The sequence below is a fragment of the Centroberyx gerrardi genome, chromosome 20 (genome assembly GCF_048128805.1).
Source record: "Centroberyx gerrardi isolate f3 chromosome 20, fCenGer3.hap1.cur.20231027, whole genome shotgun sequence".
NCBI classification, from domain to species: domain Eukaryota; kingdom Metazoa; phylum Chordata; class Actinopteri; order Beryciformes; family Berycidae; genus Centroberyx; species Centroberyx gerrardi.
Genome location: NC_136016.1, coordinates 8,629,464 through 8,647,911, shown reverse-complemented (window position 1 = coordinate 8,647,911; position 18,448 = coordinate 8,629,464). Strand labels below are relative to the sequence as shown.

The following is an 18,448-nucleotide window of genomic DNA, read 5'->3' as shown; positions in this document are numbered from 1 at the left end:
GCAGAGCCGGGTTGTTTCTTTAATTGAAAATCATCTTCCCAATACAACAGGGACAGCGAGCAAAACCCAGCTCATTACAGAGCGCTGATGAAAGCCTTACGCAGGGAGATGTTTTCACACAATGGTTTCTGGTGTTGATAGTGGTGGTGTAGAAACGTCACAATGTCTGCCAGGAGAGAAATGGAGGGTTTGTATCTGCAGAGGCTCTCCGGTCTGCGCTTTGCACACACAGCTCAACAGTGTTTGCATTAGGAGTAAGCGCTTTTGAAACACTGTCTCTCAGACTCATTAATTCAACAGGCATAACATTGGAAAAAATTATCTGGAACTGGATGTGCGCATATAATTCTTGATGATTATTGTTCATACATTTGCACATTTTTCCACATCTTATCAATAACTACAATATTTCCCATCATTGCATCTAAATGCTCGATGATCCGCTGAAACTATAAAGTGAATCTAGAGTTAGCTAGGGGAAGTAAACTGGAAGTATTAGGCAGAATCCACACAGATTAGCCTCTTGCACAGCAAGGTGTAGCCTATTAATTACTGTTCTGTGTTACATCTCTTGTGATACGAATACTAATGAGAGCATAATTACCTTCAAATGTTTGAAGAAATTCTGGAACTGATTCAGCAAGTTTACTTTAAAACCTGTTTGGTGGCACTTTTCTTTGCCAAAAATGGCACTTCAGTGACAGGGCAAAAGTGCTTGACCTTCACGGTGTATCTGCAGCATCTGGCAGTGCAGTGCAAGAACAAAGTGGACATGTACAACAGGAGAACCCCAGGACCTAGTCTTCATGCTGTTATCATCAATCAGTCGGTGTTCAGCTGAAGCAAAAGTCACACTGTCAGTGATGAGAGAGGAGCATGGCATCAATTCTGAGCAGCGTCCTACAGAAAGGGAGAAGGTTGCATCTGGACGATGTTAGACAAGGGTGCCTCCGGTCACCCACTACTTCTAACTGCTGACATCAAACTGTCAGACAGTCTTAAGAAGCCAGACACAGGCTTTACTGTAGTGCAAGGAACATTAAAAAGACAAGAGCTGAAGGGTATATGAGCAGAGACCAGGCCTTTTGGGATACCAGAGGTACAACCCCATCTAAATACAGACGCTGACGCAACACTGAAGCTTAGCTCCAACTTGACTAAAGACAATTTGTGTTAATATTACGCATATTCCCTAATTTAGATCACACATACCTTTAAAAGGTTGTATGTTAAACTGCTGAAATGGATGGAGGTAATTAACCTCCAGTATAATCCACCGCACTGTTAAATGACCATGAGGAACCTCTTTGCCACCCAGGGTGACTGGTTTAGTAACCTGCTGTCTACAAAGATCCAACACTTCATTTGACCTGAATGTGTTAAGCAACAGAAATGAACTGCCATTCTGCTCTCTCTTTGATTGGAATATTTCTTTTACATACGAGCAGACTACTTATGCTCAAAGGATTGATAAAGGTCAATCTGAAAGAGCATGGAGGCCTACATACCAGCCATTGACAACAGTATCTTGTGGCCTTTCGAAATGCGCATTTATAATAAGATAGAGGACTTTGGGTTTATTGCTTTAAACTGAAGCTGGCTTGTGTGGAACACCTCTGATGTAATGGCTGTTGGGTAAATCTGTTGGCTGGGCAGCTTAGAACCTTGGAGAAAACGAAACAGATCTTCATTCCACCTCATTTTAAACAAAAGAAAAGCAGCAGCCTAAACAATTCAGATGAATTGCCATCTGATCTACTATACATTTAAAATGGTTATATAGAAAAATGAAAGAAATGGAGGACTGTGATTGTAATAATAACTTTTCAGCACTTTTGCTTAATACTATTCATTTCCTATTCAGTGTGAAGATTATTAATACCTAGAGTGAACTACCCATTAATAATTTCCTTTAATAGGTTTACGGGCCTTTCACAGGCCAGGTAGGTGCTAATTTATCTGCAGCAAAACCAAACCCTAATGTTGTAGGATTTTTTTTCTTCTGTTGTCTTATTTGCACAGTCTTATTTATGACTTTACTTTAAGTATGAGGCTGGTCAACCGGGGTACTTGTGGTTTCACAAATGATTAAGTTAGGTGTGTGATTTTAGTAATAGGGGAGCTATTTTTACCTAATGCTTTTGAAAAATGTGAGAAAGCAATTTCCTCTGAGAAAGTGCACACAGCGAACTACATTTTCAGTCATTTAGCATAGTCCAAGCTAAACTAAAGTACAGCCACCAGCACATCACACCAACTTGTCAGACTTGACATTAATGGGCTACATTTCCACACATGAAGCTTGAAGTCTGCACAACATTCTTGCGTCACCAAAACTTTTAATGCTGCAAACTACATTTTAAGTATTTGTATCAAAATGTTGTATCTATGGTGCATTATTGCATATCAGTGCTTCAATCAGTAATCTATTGGCAAAGTGAATTCAACCCCTGTTTAATTATGGCACCATTTCAGTATGCCATCATGTGATGTCCTAACAAGCCATTTAAAGGGATTTTGAGTACTGTCCAACGCCAGTAAAAGGTGAATGTTGTGTATGGCTTTAATTGACTCAGTTATGTCGCTGTATGCACATGCAGAGACAGGAAGGCTTAAGTTTTAATGTTTAAAGTTAGAAAACATGATGGCCGGATGAAAACGAGCACAAATTCATTTGATGTCTCCTGTAGTCAATATACAATCTCTGTCATCTTTTTTTTCGGAAACAAAAGAGGTAGAGGTGTCAGCTACAGCACGGAGATGACTTCATCTAAATCTCCAAAGGTTGATCACACAGTAGAGCTGACACTCACCGAAATCTAAAACTGCCTCTAGGGCCCACCAACATCTGAGCTGGGCTCCGAGGCTCTGACTTTATCAAGCATTTAGCTAGACACACACACACACACCCACATACACACATACACAGAAACACACAAAAGGCCATTTCATCAAATGCCAGCAGTACTGAATGGCTGTCTCTTGCTGCACACGGCAATCCCTGGCCTGTCTCAGCCCACAATCAATGACTGACACCTCCATTACCAGTCCCCAAAAACAACCCATGCACAGGGCATTTTAAAAGGTGACTAATGCAACATTAATATGGACTGCATTTGATATTAATGTCGACATTTTAATAACTTGAATAGCCTCAAAGATTTTGAACTGTATGGAATTGCAGCATCTGGGATTAAATAACTCAAAACTCTGAAAATGATTGATCTTGGGAAGTTTACTTTTGCAGAATAAATACATTAAAAGTCCTTTTCAGTGGAGAGGGTGGCGGTGCCCAAGCCAAGCTTATGGGTGTTTAATAACAGCATGCATGTGGTCGTCAGTGCTGTTGGCGCTAGGCTGCACATCCCCCAGTCATGTCAGCCAGCAGCTTGGAGCCGGACTTTGTGTTACGTGGTAATTAGGAGGGGAGTTTTCCCAGGGAGCCGGTCCTCTTGGCCCACGGTTGACCCACAGAAACAGACAGGTCTTCCAGTGTCAGCTCACCCACCGGCAGCTCTGGCACCGCCTCGGCTCAGCTGCTGGCTCATCACTGCCTGCTATGCCTCTGCTCGAATAAAGCCTCGGCCACAGCGGGCGGCCGGGTATTGAGAGCAATCAATATACGGCGCTGTAGACTGTGCTGAAAATCCACATTCAGTCTCAATTATTCCCTCTAGCCTAATTATTTCTACACATCACCAACAATTAATAATTTAGAAACCTTTTCTCCGCAAGAGGATTGCAGCAGAACATCTTATCTCCGTAAGCGCTGCCTATTCTGTCTTAAGCTCTTGTCTCATATGAAGGATAACATTCCAAAAACCCCTCCAAAAGCTTCCTGATGTTCACTGCTTAATATCTTAAAAGGACAACTGATCATATTAGTTAAATATCCATGTGTTGCAAGCAAAGGATTTAAGATAACCAAAAACATCAAAATCAATCTGTCGGAAGTTTGATATTTACAAAAGCAGTCATTTTGTCATAATAGGTTCAATTGGTTGGTATCTCATTTTGGAGTGGAAAGCTGAAGTGAACCAAAAGCCTACAATGCTGTTAACTGCATGTGAACCACCAAGTTACCTTCCTGCATGTAAACTGCCTGCCTTATACGGCTTGATGCATAAAAGGTCACAATATATTTCATCCAGCTGAATCTAAATTATGTAATAACACACGTCTACATCAATGACCTTTGTTTCCCATTGACATGAGGCACACCATTAGCCATCTGTCAAGCCCAAGAGAGCAACCCAGCAGGCTTCTTTCAGACAATACACAAGCTGCTTGGCATGACCGCGATCAATAGGGAGGGGACGGGAGGACTGGAGTCGTAGGAATGACCCCCACCACAGTCACTCACACTCACACACACACACAGCCTCATCATACATGACCAAGCCGAGTGTGTGTGTATCCTTTCTTCGTCATGTCTTGCTGCCTTTGACAGACCGTCAAGAAGGGACCGTCACGCCGCATTTCACTTGGGCTTGTCAGTCACAGAGGGCCACGCATGCTCACACCCATGTGTGTCAACTTTCACCACAAAGATGCTTTGTCAAGTCACACCATGATACTGTCCGCCACTGTCTCCACAGGCAACCACTCATATGTACCATAACTCAGCAGCGCCAGCGGCCATGTGTCTTGTTATAGTTTAGCTGAAGGAAGTGAGATCATTTTTTTGCCATACATTTCTCACTGAGGGAAATGAAACACTCGTCGTTTAGGGTGCTACAGGTCTAGGCAACAAATAGTTGTGTTGTGTGATGAGCAGAAAATTCTTGCACGCAATTCACATATTCACGTATTGACTGGTGATTAACTTTGTCACAAGCCTCTCCAGAAGTTACAAACAAGACAGCCAAGGCTCTCTTACTGACTGACTGTCTTATTGACTGGTGATGTCAATAAGAGAATAAAGAGCAACATACATTGCTGTTGACAGTGAATGGGAGGCCAACAGTGAGGACAAAAGGTGACAGTGCCTGGGGTGGTTTCACACGGATATGTTTCTGGTTCACACGTCCACGGAGTGTGTAAAATATGCCTCGTTACTGAAGCAGCTCCAGGTTTTGTCTCGTGAAGGTTGCCCTTGGTTGTCTGGTTTCTAGTTTTGGAGAGACATTTCCATGTTCACAAACTGCCTTAGAATGAACAGTTGTTGAGAGATTTCCATTTTAAAAAAAGGTACATCAAATTTTCACCTGCCGTGAAAATCCAAGGCCAATTTGTTCACAACCATTTTTTTCCTCTCTTCAACCTTTCACATGACAGTGACACTTAAAACAAGATGTAAGTGTTCCAGCTTTGTCTCAGTGGCGAGGCGAGGAGGAATAGTGTGGAACCACTTAGCTATGCACTGATTAAATAGGCCGGCTGTCATTTGTCTTAGCCGCCATCTCACAGCAAGCCATTGGGAGCTGTACTATTAGAATTGCCTCACCAAGCAGCGCGGCCCATAGTTAATATATTATTTCCTTTCAAAATGAATAATAGCAAAGTCATACTGACCTCCAAAGAGAGAAGAGCAGCGTTACGGCCAAAGTTTTGACTGAGATAAAGTGACAGTGTCTAATGAATACCAAGACAATGAAGTGTAAATTATCACCGCATTAAAATCGCAAAATGATTTGTTCTGCAAAAAAGCATATTATACAAATAACTGTCATCACATATCACAAAACTGACCAATGAAGGGGATTTTTTTTTTAATCTTGTATCACGTTAGTATAAACCAGTTATGAATCACAGGGTTCAGCACGTAGCTGGCCTAAATTATGATCCCATGTAAGATGGGTTGGCCAGTGCATTTCAATATAGTCACTCAAGTTTATACAGTGGCTGTTGTGTTGACAAAAAGCTCTGCTGTCTCCTAAACAAAGCTGGTAGAGAGAAAGAGGAAGCCGGTTTGTGTACAGATACAACACAGGGGGGCAGCTCTCGGACTGCAGCACAGTTGCAGTATGTGGAGGGGGAAAAAAGGCCCCAGGTGGAGAGTGTGTTAAGTTCTGCAGGCAGACAAAAACGAATAATCCATCGCCTTGAAGCAGAAACTCATAAAGTTTGGAAATAATGGTGTTAGCTTAGGGTTCAGGCTCCAGGTGATCGCTCAAGAGGGTCGCGCCCGTCTCATCGCTGGTGCTTAATAAAAACACTTAGCTTCCTGCTATCAAAGTAGAACCGCGCGCACGCTGGTCACTGTACCAGAGGAAGGGGATGTGCAGTTCTTAAAATAAAAACACATTGCACTGTGGCTCTGTGCATCCTCTCATTTGATCACGCCGCTCTGCTGCGAGAGGCGAGCAATTTCGGTTTGTATCTTTTTATTTATGAGCAAAGGAGCCGAGCCGATCATAAACACCGCCCGGCTTTAACGCAGAACAAACAACGGTGACACTATTTGTTACCCTCCTGACAAGGAAGAAAAAAAACACCTCTCTTCAACTTGTCCACTGTTTCTCAGCGTCCCCTTCCCTCTCTCCTGGCTCCTTCCTATTAATCAGTTGGTTTATTTCGCTCTAGTAAAAGCACTTTGTCTCCACTTTTGTCAGCTCAGCTCTTTTCCCGGACAAAGTTTAAGCGTGGGCAGAATCAGGTGCCTCATTCCAAAGCTCAGCTATGTAGTTAATATTGTTAAATGCTTTGTTATGTCAGAATTAATAGTAGCAATGCTTGGCTCTTTCAGCTTATGCCTTGTAATTGCAGAGAGACGCACAATGTAGGTGCGTAACACTGACAAGGGCCACACACACTCTTCCCTTTTCACATTCACTGTGTGTAACAGACACACTGTAAGGCATTTACTGAAACAATCACGATGAAAACAACTCCTACCATATAAAAACAAGAGAACTGCTAAAAGGGAATGACTCAAATTTCGCTCTTATGTTGTTTCTCCCTTATTTCACACCAAACAGCTTCAATAGTTTATGAGAAGAATAAAATACTCGGCAAGGAATTCAAAACACATGGAGAGAGTTGATGTAGTAACTGAGACAGAGTTTTAATTGCTACCATATTTGTTAGCTTTCTATACTTGTGGGTGGGAGATGGTTTTGGGCGGGGGCTTCGCAAATTTTTTTATTGGCTCCGACAAGAGACAAAGTGACTGTCTCTCCTTCCCGCTCCCAATGTGTCATTCACTGCTAACCTGCTCCAAAGGAAAGAGTCCAGACGATGGTTGTCAATCCTGTCACACTATGCCGTCAACCACAGTTTAAATCATCGCCGCGTTCAAGCTAGGGTTCAGAGCTCAGTGTGTGTGGGTGTGTGCACGCATTTGTCCTCTTTACTAGATAAGTAGCCACTCTGAGCTATGTGAACTGACCCACAGGAAGCGGCATTTCCTTACTGGCCAAACCTGCAGCTCAGAGTCGGCCAGCAAGCTCTGTGCTGAAGAAAAAAATGTTAACGCTATCCAATGCAGCTTGTACAATCATAGCATTTGCTATATTCTGAGCTGGAATTATGTTAAATTACTTTAGGCTAAATTACAAAGGGAGCACTGAGGAATGGAAAACGTTTCTCATGACAGCCCATGTTCTCTAGGCAATTTATACTTAAGTCCCAACAGCAATATGTAGGCCTACATCCAGTAAATAGCCCTGCTGCTCCGTGTTCCCTGGTTTGCTTTCAAGAACTGCAACCCCTCAGAAGTCTCTCTCAAGGAACAGCAACATCCCGATGAAACAGAATTAACGAGACAACACTTGAAATTAGCATCGAAAAGGATTTCTGGTTAATTCATCACACAACTGGGAGACAGCTAGAAAACATTTCCCCAAGGCCCTGTTAAATCTCCTTGCCACGAGAGGAACCAGGCTTCGGAACTCCTCCGGTTCCTTTGATTTATGCCGGGCCGGTTGGCATTTGACAAGAAAAGAACTGTGTAATGAAATTAGCTCAAGGTCAAGAGAGATTTGAGTTGAACATCTCTTTGACGACTGGATCATTTGACTTGTCTTTTTCTGATGTGAACATGGGTCGGATAAGAAGTAGGGCCCCGCGCCCAGCCCTCAATTTCCATTTGAAGTTAAGCCATAATAGTCTCATATGTGACTGTCTCATGAATGCACAATCTATTTTGTCAAGTCATTAAATCAAGCCAGTTAAATCCGGGCTGATAGGCAGCATGACAGGCATTCTGAACATGCCGGTGTAACCCAAGACGTTCCCTAGAGGAGGAAGTTGAGCTCACGCCTCAGGGTAACAGTTATCCTTAGAAACACTCTAAAAACAATGGGGTTTGTTGCCTCTGGAGGGATAGGGGGGATTCCAGAGGCAGCAAGATTGGGAGTTTCCAAAATCGAGTCAAGGTGCCGACATTACCGACCCGTGCCCAAGCCCAATGGGGGAAAAAAGTCTTTTTACACCAACTGAGGTGCGTTCACTTTCCTCTGACTTCCCCATTACATCTTAGAGCAGGGATGGGCAATCATGTGTCATGCAGGTTTTCATTCCTCATTCCAACCAAAGACTACAGGTGACTTCATGGTTGAAGGTGTGCTTATCAGTGAAATCATCTGCTGCTGTCTTTGGTTGAAAACCTGAATCTCTGCCCTCCATGGCACGATTTCCCATCGCTGCCTTAATGAAATGTGCCACACAGAGGAGCTTACCTAAACCAGCAGAGAGCTAGACAGCACAGCAAAGAAGAAACATACAAACTCATGAACTTTAGACTAATTTGTGTTTTTCAGATTATCATTGCAACACCTTGAACCTTGGGATTGGCTTATTGTGTCGGGCCAACTAGCTAGTGTGCATGTACAATGCAGTGCCTCTACATCATACTGTGATATAAATCAGCTTTATGGTGACATCAAGCTTTAAAATCACTGTAAGGCAATAGCATTTATTATTAACACTGCTGTGGAAAGACTAAGGGAGACACAAGGTTTTCCTACACTCGGTAATAAAGTCACGAGGCCATTATGAGACTAGCAAATGATATGACAAAACTTGTGCCGAAACAGAAATAGGTCCACAGTGGATGCTGCGAGCACAAGAGGTCTCACAGAGTGCTCATTAGTGCTACTTGGTCACCACAGGATATTTTCAAACTGCAATGCCTATGCACCCCACCAATCCTCCGCACCAGTGATGTGGTGGTGGCTGCCTCTCGGTTCACTCATGACTCATCCGCTCTAGCATTTACTGATCCCCATGAGAATTTTCCCCAAGATTTCTGAAGAACCTCTACTTTTCGAGACCACTTGGATATTTGAGTCTACATCCAGGCAATCGCTATCGCTGGAATAATACAAGAATATGTCTCTACACACAGTCACGGTGCACAGCGTGTGAACCACAGCCATATTTGCTAAAACCACAGTGTGACAACAGGCCACCAAAGAATGATCTTGTTGGGTGTGGACTGGACTGAAAACGACAGAGGCGATGAGGAAGCTGTACAGTGAGGTGACAGTCTATAACGTTCTGGTGTAACGTGCCGAGTTCAAGCATCAGTCACTGCAGCATCCTTAATGAAACTACAAGCCCTCAGTCCCACTGCTGGGCATAACAGTATGAATGTGGTGGGATATCTTACAAATGAAAATAATAACAATCCACCAAAGTGAAACGGCGTTCTTTAGGAAAACATGTATATTTTGCTACTTCTTTGATTGACTAGGTGATCGTGTAGGCATGACCTAGTCTAGAAAAACGTGCAAAAAGTAGAAGCCACATTTCACTTGTTCTTCTCAACAACAAATCAACTACAGCAGTGGTTCCCAAAGTGGGGTCCAGGGTCCAAAATTAGGATGAGTTTAATTTCACTATTATTCTACTCCCTAGAAATTAGCACAATGAGAAAATGTATAAGCATGCCTTCATTGTTACATCTCACTCTACCCAATGCTGTCTACTGTGTCAGTTATGTAATTCTCCACACAATCAAATCAGATCCCAAAAATATTCAGATTGGGTTTCTTAAACCAAAGTCTTATCAAAGGGAGCTCCATGATTTAATGATCATCTATTTGGAGGTCCTTGACAGTGAAAAGATTCACTAGCTCCTGAACTAGAGCGACAAAAGTACAAAATATAAAGATTCGGCAATAGCTATCTTGTTGCATAAACTGTGAGTGCCTATCGCTAGTGATTAAAACGATGCCCGAACAAAAACACCATTAATATTCCTAGGCTATATCTGTGTTACTGAATAGTGAGTTTATACTTGGCTTATAGTACTTTATCGTATTACTTATCTGCTATAGTATTACCACAAGGTTTCTGTGATATATGTTTTTCTAAACTGTATTGTAGGATTACTAACGTTACAGCTATTTCTTTCGTATGGATGCATGCTGTTACATTTTCCAGTATAGTGAGATACCGAAGCGGAGTGGAAGCTACACGGGAGTGTTCCAGGCCACGGGACGCCTGTTTGCAAAACCAGTTGAGGAAGTGGCAGTAAATAACTATAAAAACAAGACAATCCTGTGCTTTGAGTGCTGCAATAAACACCAACAGCTTCAAAAGTAACCAGTTGCAAATACTGCGTAGCCTATTACTAGTTTCCAGCGCAGGCCCCACAACACAGGAAACAGGGTTGCAACTAGGCGCGCCTCTAACAATTCCCAATCCACACACAGTCCTCTCCCTCACAAAAGACAGGGATTCCTTGTTTTGCATTTCATGCAAACTAGTTGGCAGATAACCTACTCATGAGATTTGCATTCCCAAAATGTAAGCAAATTTGACCCAATTCTAAAGATGCCGCATAAGATATCCAAGAAATTATACAGCCGGGGCGCTTTCTAATCACAATCCTTCCCAAACTTGTGCAATCTGAATGCTGAGAGCTAGGACGAGCTAACGATGGACCATGCAAGTTTTCTTACTCACCAACACCATATTTTTCCTTTTTAGTGGGCACCCAGCGAGACATTCTCAGTGTCGAAGCTTCCCCGAGTTGATGTTCCGTCTGTTAGAATAGGTCCAGGGGTGACCTCTTCTTATTAATGTAGACTTTTTCAGTTTTCTCTGAGCTTTAGAGAGCAACACCGAGCAGCCATTTTCCACCAGTGACAGGACGCTCCGCAAGGGGGTGGAAGGGAACACAACTTTTTAGTCACCATGTAGGCGTTCATACAGCAGGCGTCCAGCAAAAAGTTACACTGCTGTTTACTGAGGGGGAGAAATATGTTACGTGACTGATGAAAAGTTGTGTTAGTCTCGAACCTGCTGCTGCATGGCTGTGAGAGCCTAGGTAAATCAAACGGTAGGTGAACTATGACCTCCAGTCCGTGTTTCGTCACGTATTTTTTACGGACTGTGGATCATAAGGTATCACGTCCACCTGGATAAATACAAATCAAGTTAAAACTATTAATTTATGTTTTCCCTTGAAACGCTATGCTCATATAACATACTGATATTATGTTTACAAGTCATAAAGATTTATGTCAGGTTAAAATTAAAACTTAGGCCCCTAATATAGGCTATATAAAGGCTATATGGATAAAATGAGTTAGGTGGGTTTGCATGTGCATGCTACAATTTATTATAATGTAGGTAAATACTTGAAATTAATTGATTTTCTGTCTGAAACCAACTTAGCCTCTAGGAACAACTGGGGCCCAAATTAATAACCTCTAAACTAATATAGTCAACTTTTGCTCCATCCCAGCCGGCAAAAAAAAGAAAAAATAACTAAATAAAAACATTGTAGACACTGCACTGCACTGCAAACCCATTTCCATCTTCTCTCATGAAAAATCACTATATTATTCCTGTAATATTTCTATAGGGATTTCCAAAGTGTCAGTGGGTCTCAATAGTGAATTTATGACATTTTCATACTTAATGGTATCTCTACTTTATATGGTATACATTCACACACAGAGACTTCCTCTGACTGTCTCAATCCATTTCCGTCCTTTTCTGAAATCGCCTAATGAAGCAGTGCAGCGACCCCGTTGTTTTGAGCGGCTGATCTGAGGCAGGATCGTCCCTCGGAGCTCCGGGCGCCAAGCACCATCAGAGAAATGCACCTGGTGCACACTGGACCTGCTCATCTTTATTCATGTCGCTCTCACAAATCTGACATGCCAACTTCTCAGGATTACAAATTTGAGGGAGTTTCTACCTCAAACTTGTAATCCCCCTAGTTTTCACTGCCTACAACTCTCTTCTGGGAAATGTTGTAGTCTCTCCAGCAGAGGGCGGTGTCGCTCTCATTCTCATTCTCATTCTCACACACGAGGGACTGCCTCTGTTGAACCTCATTTAAATCTCCCCTCACACGATTGAGTTTCTGATTTGTTTTGATGCCATCTCTCAGGCAGAGCATACAAAAGAGGTGCAGATTTGTTCACCTCGGTGTAGATATCTGCAGCATTGGTAAAACTCAATTAGCTTCTCAACTTGATAATGAGTCTTAAGCAGGTCAAAGCAATTGATATTTAAGATGGTTATCTTAATCTCTGTCTTTGAAAGTGACTGCTATTCCACTGAGAAACACTGAAATTCATTAAACATCAAAGCAACTGCCAATTTTTTGGGGAAAAGTTTTTGCTGTAAAACAGAGTTGTGTTTAACTGCGTCTAAATAAAATCTAAAACAGAATCTTGCCTCCAGCCTTCTTGTCTTGTCTTCTAAGTACTGTTCAGTCTCGGGTCTTGGGATATCATGCAGGTCACAGTTACTTATCCAAGCAGACACAGGGCCATTTTTCAGACAGTCTTGCAGACATCACATGGCTTGGATAGGGGCTTGAGGATAGCAATGCCTCATCAGCCACCAACCACGGGATCACAGGGAGCAGCAGAAACAGGGGATCTTGGACAAAGAGGATTTTTGAAGCAGTCACTGAGTCATTGAATAACACGGATAATCTGCTTATTAGTGATGCTCCATCATTTGTGGGGACTCTTGAATGTTAGGAAGTTTGATTTGCTCTAATAAATATTGTGTTGTCTGTTTCTGGCTTGCATAATGCAGGCCTGTAATTATATATTTAGACAGCTTAATAATTAATATTTTGGTCATTGTTGAAATTGGACTCTATTGCAGAGATATTATGTCAGGTATTGCATCTAAAAGCGTCTCTTTCTCTCTCCCCCACTCTCTCTTCCTCTCCTCCCCCCTCCCCCCCCTCTCTCTCTCTCTCCCCCACTCTCTCTTCCTCTCCCCCCCCCCCCCCCTCTCTCTCTCCCTCGCTCTCTCTCTCCCGTTCTCCCCCTCTGTATTGGATGTTCAGCCCTTGTGCTCAGTAACTCTTTTGTTGGCCAAAGCATCCCTCACATTGCTACATGCCTGACTGGAGACAGTACCCACTAGCACCTAGTTTATTTCAAGACAGAGAGAGTGCTTACCTCCTAAAGACTAAGGACCACACAACTGGGAACCCAACTGCTAAAAGCTTGATTTCTTTCCTAAAATGGCATGTTTCCGGCATGTTTAATTTGGGGTAAGTAATGCTATGATCTGTAACTATGGTGCATCTCACTCTTGACTGGATTCTTGATATCTATTTCTCATACACTACAGTCTTGAACTGCAACATTCTTGTAGCCACTTATTCTTTGCAGTGCATTTCTGGTATGCCTCATGGTAACAAGGCAAGTTGAGCCTAGGGATTCTCATTAATACCTCCACTGTAAAGGGCCTTTATCGTGGGCTGAAACCCGAGAGCTGTCTGTGGTTACCTGAGCCCCAGAGGGATGACTCTCCGAGGGCCAGCTGCCCACCTACGCAGGGCTCCGGGCTGGAGGAGATCAGGGGATGACTCCTACTGGGAGAGCCTGGTATCAGAGGGGGAGGTCTTGCCCCGTGTCCCTCGTGCCCCTCGAGTCCCTCGGCCCCAAAGCGCCATCGAAGGAGGCCAGATGGACGGCTGGCTGCAGCAGCTGGAGAGAATACAGAGCGGCCATCTCAGAAGCCCAGTCCACCATCAAGTTCCACCTTTCAATGACCGGACGGCATCCATGCCAGCCCTCGACAGGGAGTCGACCGGACCTGCGCTGAGACAACAGGGGATCCCCTCCTTCTACAGCAGGGATTTCTCTTCGAGTGGGAGCCCCAGCCTGTGTGGGAGTTTGCTGGGAAGCCAGGAGTCCCTCCAAGCCGGGCTCTCCGCTGCTCCAGAGCGCAGGGGGAGCTGGGAGAGAGTTCATATCATGCAGGCCCCAGGGAAGGAGCAGGCTCAACTCAGTTCTCTTGCTCCAGTCAAGATTGGCTGGTTGCCAATCCGAAGGCGAGTGATGATGACTGATGCTTGCAGCCAAAACCAGTTCTTGGACCACTCTGTTAGCCAGGTAAGACACAGAGTGCCTGATAATGATAAGGCCTCAAGCATATGTTCAGAAAGTACACTTTGTTTTCTAGCTGTTGGGGCATTTTGTTATGTTAGCGGAATCTCTTTAGATTTCTGCCTTGGAATTCCTCTGTTGACATGGTAACAGTAAAATGTTTAATGTTCTGTGACACTATCACTTCACAGTGAATTTTAAGTTCATATTGGTGTTGAAAGATTGATTACATAGACACATCCATATCTCTTGCTGGAATACAAAAGAGTTTAGCTGGAATCCTTTATCATTTTTTATCCAAGTTCATTCAGAAAGTTTGTTTTGGCTTTTAGCCTTCTTTACTCTTACTCTTACTCTTCTTATTAAGAAAGTTTTTGGGTTTTTTTTTAAGAACAACCTTACAGAACAACTTTTGTGTCTGTTCTTTAGAGTATCACTCTCTAAAAAGAAACATTTGCAGAGACTGTGGACTGATTTACCTCGGATTTGGCATTGAAACCCTCTCAGGCTGTGTGACTGTCATTCTAAGAGTTTGGAGAGGCAGAGAAAGCTCTGAAAGCCTAGGGGTAAAGTGCTGCGTGATGGAGGTGATGGTGCGTAGTGCCAGGCAAGGCAGACAAAAACACACAGAGTGCCACAGAGAGCCATTAGTAGTCAAGTCTCAGTTACCCAGGGAGAAGGCAGTGCTCTGGCATCCTTTGAAAACAGCTTACTCTGCAGGAACTCCATGCATTCTCAAAAGGTTTACGACTCATTTGGAGCTGTGGCAGCAGAGATTGAGCTTTGTGCCCTGAGAGGATGCAAGTCAATGTACAGAGCAAATTCAATGGGAGTTTTACCCAGTGAACTGATAAAAATGACTTTGAAATCAATAGGTTGCAGTGCTGTACCACAGATTTCTCGATTTCACTGCACTGATGCACAATGAACATCAGTTCCCTCGGCCCCTTTAATAGAGCGCTTTGGAAAAAATGACCTGTATTTTAGAATATAGTTGAGAATTTTAGGGCATGGATTTGCACTGTGGCCTACAGTAAGTTTTGAAATACATATCGTGCAAAGGTATCAGATGCCATACCTTTTCTACCACAGAAATGTATTTATTTTTTATCTATTTTATACTGATGCAGAGGTACAGTGCTGTTGAAATCCTCTCTTATTTCTTATGGGGCTTCTTTTACAGGTGAAAATGAAACAACCCATCACCCCAACATTTCAGAAGAGTCCAGCCAAAGCCAATGGGTTCAGGCATCTGGGTCTGTATTAATCTGCAACTTTTCTAACTTTGGCAACAACTTTTAGAACAGCTGGGCATTCTCAGTGTAACATGTGTTCAATGAACCACAAAAGGCAAAAAAACTACACCCACAAATCCCACAAATACACTATTATGCACATTTGTTTATTGCTATAACAGGTCTAACTTACTAAAAGCAAGTCATAATACCAAATTTAACAACATAAAGAAATGTCCTTGCACATTTTACAGCCACAACAAATGCTCTGAAACACACAAATCAGGTCCAGTTTCAGTGGAAAATGAGTGCTTGATCTGTGCTACAACAAATATGGCCACAGGGTGACTGCAGGGGCAGGGCCAGCCAGGGAGAGAACAAGAGCTCATTTCAGGGCTGACTTCCCACACAGTTTACCTGACTCTAATCAGCTCCCACCAGAAGCGATGCCCCTGTCCTCTTTCAAATGCTCCACGCTGACTGACTGGATGATCACTTTAAACAACCCCCCCTCCCCCCCCCCAAAAAACGAAGTCAATTTCAAGTACAACTGACTCTGCGGCTGTTGTGCCATGGTAGTCTGGAGGAATTGCAGGTAAAGGAAATAGGTACTATTAGGCTTGAAAAGCTGACAAAAAAGAGATAGAGGGAAGGAGAGCAGTGAGAGGCAGAAAGATAAGGAGAGATGCAGAGTGATTGAAGAAGGGGCCCGGTTAATCTTTGAACATGGCAGCCCTACACTCTCTGGGCTTGATCTGAGGCTTGATCTTCCAACCTTTTCCTTGTTTATACATAGATTATCCTGGCAAGGCTTGAGCTGCTCGCAGAAATCAAAGCGATCTAGAAATCCACAGCGGCAAAGGACTTTGATAGACAGGGCAGGTGTTTTAAGGACACTAAACCTCAGCTGGCACCAGATACTTATTTATTTAGTTAACAGCTACATGCACAGGTTATTTTGTGACAGAATATAAAAAATATATAATGTTATATTACAATAATATAATAATAATAATAATAATATGCAATAGTTTACCACCTTAATATTAATATATTGTATATTATATATAATATTGTACATTATATACAATCAAGTCTGAGCCAAACATAAGCATAATCTTAATAACTCCATTTCAACCAGCAGGGAGTTCACAGAATATTTGAAGAGAAAACAACATGAATTTCCATCAGACAGATAGTACTTCCAGCGATGCTCTAGCACAGTAGATCAATAATAAATCTCTTGCTAGTCAATCAAATGGGCTATAAATATTCATATTTCAAACGACTTCACAGTGAATGATGATAGACATTCTGCAATTGCATGTACACAAATTGGCCACGGCTGAAATCCCAACAATCAGGATGCAGAAAGCCTATCCATAAAAAAAACCCCAAAACAAGTCTGCAATGCAGGCACACAGAAAAGTGTGAATTGAATAAATATACATGCAGACGCACGGACATGTCTGAATATGATAAGTTGTAAATGTCATAGACAGCCACAGTGCAGTGAAAACAACTCATGACCATCCAGTGGCAGCAACAATGCTAATCATTGTGTGACCTGAATGACGACAACACTGTCTGTTGCTACAAGAAAGTTGTTATTTCAAGCTCCATCCAAATGTATCCTGCTTAGGACGTTAGAACACATTGTTGTTTTTGCTTGGCCATCAATAAGTTTGGGCACATGACCAAGAGAAAGCATTACAGAGTGGAGACAGTTTGGCATAAGAACAAGTATTTAACCTTCTCAAATTTTACAGGCAATTGCAACAGATCCACAATTCCACATGTGAAACCAAACCAAGCTATTGGAAATTTCCTTAAAATCATTCTAACGATTATTGACTCAATTATACTCCAGCTCAGCAGACTCTCTCTCTCTCTCTCTCTCTCTCTCTCTCTCTCTCTCTCTCTCTCTCTCTCTCTCTTTCTGGTTGTTACTGATGACACTAGCAGGTGTAGTTTTGATCAGACTGGCCTCTTTGCATTCACTTACTGCCCTCTCGCTCCATAAAATGCACATTAAACAAACATTATGTGGCCTGTTAATGAGCACATGGTAATGACAATGGATCATGTCCTCCAAGGGGCCGCTTGTTTGGGCAGGCTGGCCGATTTTCTCTCACACTTACTATCTAGATAAAGTTCCGAAGGATGAGGAATAAATTGGGTGGGTGGGGACGTGGGGCGGCGTTCGCCATATGGCCCGCTCCTTTATTTTCCTGTGAGATTCTGAAAGTCAGCTGTTGACTCAGAAAGTATCTGTTATTTGAGCTCAGGCTTGACGTGAGAGAGCACCACTAGTGGAAGGAAAAGGGGGAGCAGTTTCAGGTGGGCTCAAGCAGATGGGGGGCGAGAAAGATGGAAGGGGGGGGGGGCAAGTGTCTTGTCAGGAAACCCAGAATCCCTAGCGACGCCCCTGATGACATGTAAACCAGTTCATTAAAAAAAATAAAAATAGATTTGACTTCATTTCACTTCATTTTTTCCAGCCCTCATCACATATGCAAAGTGGTACACACTTTTAACCACGTGTCTTGTATCCTCCCTTAGATTGAAAATGCCAGGGATTACTTCCCTGGCATATCCTAGGGTTATCCCAAAGTGAGAGCCCATCACCATGGTAACAGCAGCAGGTGGAAATGCAGCCAGGCAGGCAGCCAGGGTGGCAATAGAGTATCAGTCAGGGCTGAGAGGCAGACCGGTCATGTCGCGACGTCTCCTGAAGAAGTGGCTCCGGGTGGAGCTAGACTCACTCCACTACGCCAACATCACTTATTGACACTGTCAACACTGTCATACAGGCAGAGGAATGTGTGTGTGCTTGCATGTGTGTGTGTGTGTGTGTGTGTGTGTCGAGATGAATGTGACACTCGATTATTTGTTTTGCCTTCAAACACACATAGATGGAGAGGTGGAGAGAAGTCACACCAGTCCCAGTGC

At 43.0% G+C, this 18,448-nt stretch overlaps 1 protein-coding gene across 1 annotated transcript in view; it reads right to left on the bottom strand.

Moving 5' to 3' along the window:
• dock1 (dedicator of cytokinesis 1) overlaps positions 1-11,021 on the bottom strand; it is a 176,685-nt gene extending 165,664 nt beyond the window's left edge. Inside the window, exon 1 of the mRNA XM_071907671.2 lies at positions 10,855-11,021. Within this exon, the coding sequence (XP_071763772.1) occupies positions 10,855-10,897 (43 nt within the window). The 5' untranslated portion in view covers positions 10,898-11,021. The remainder of the gene's footprint in view (positions 1-10,854) is intronic.
• Between the last annotated feature and the right edge of the window lie 7,427 nt (positions 11,022-18,448).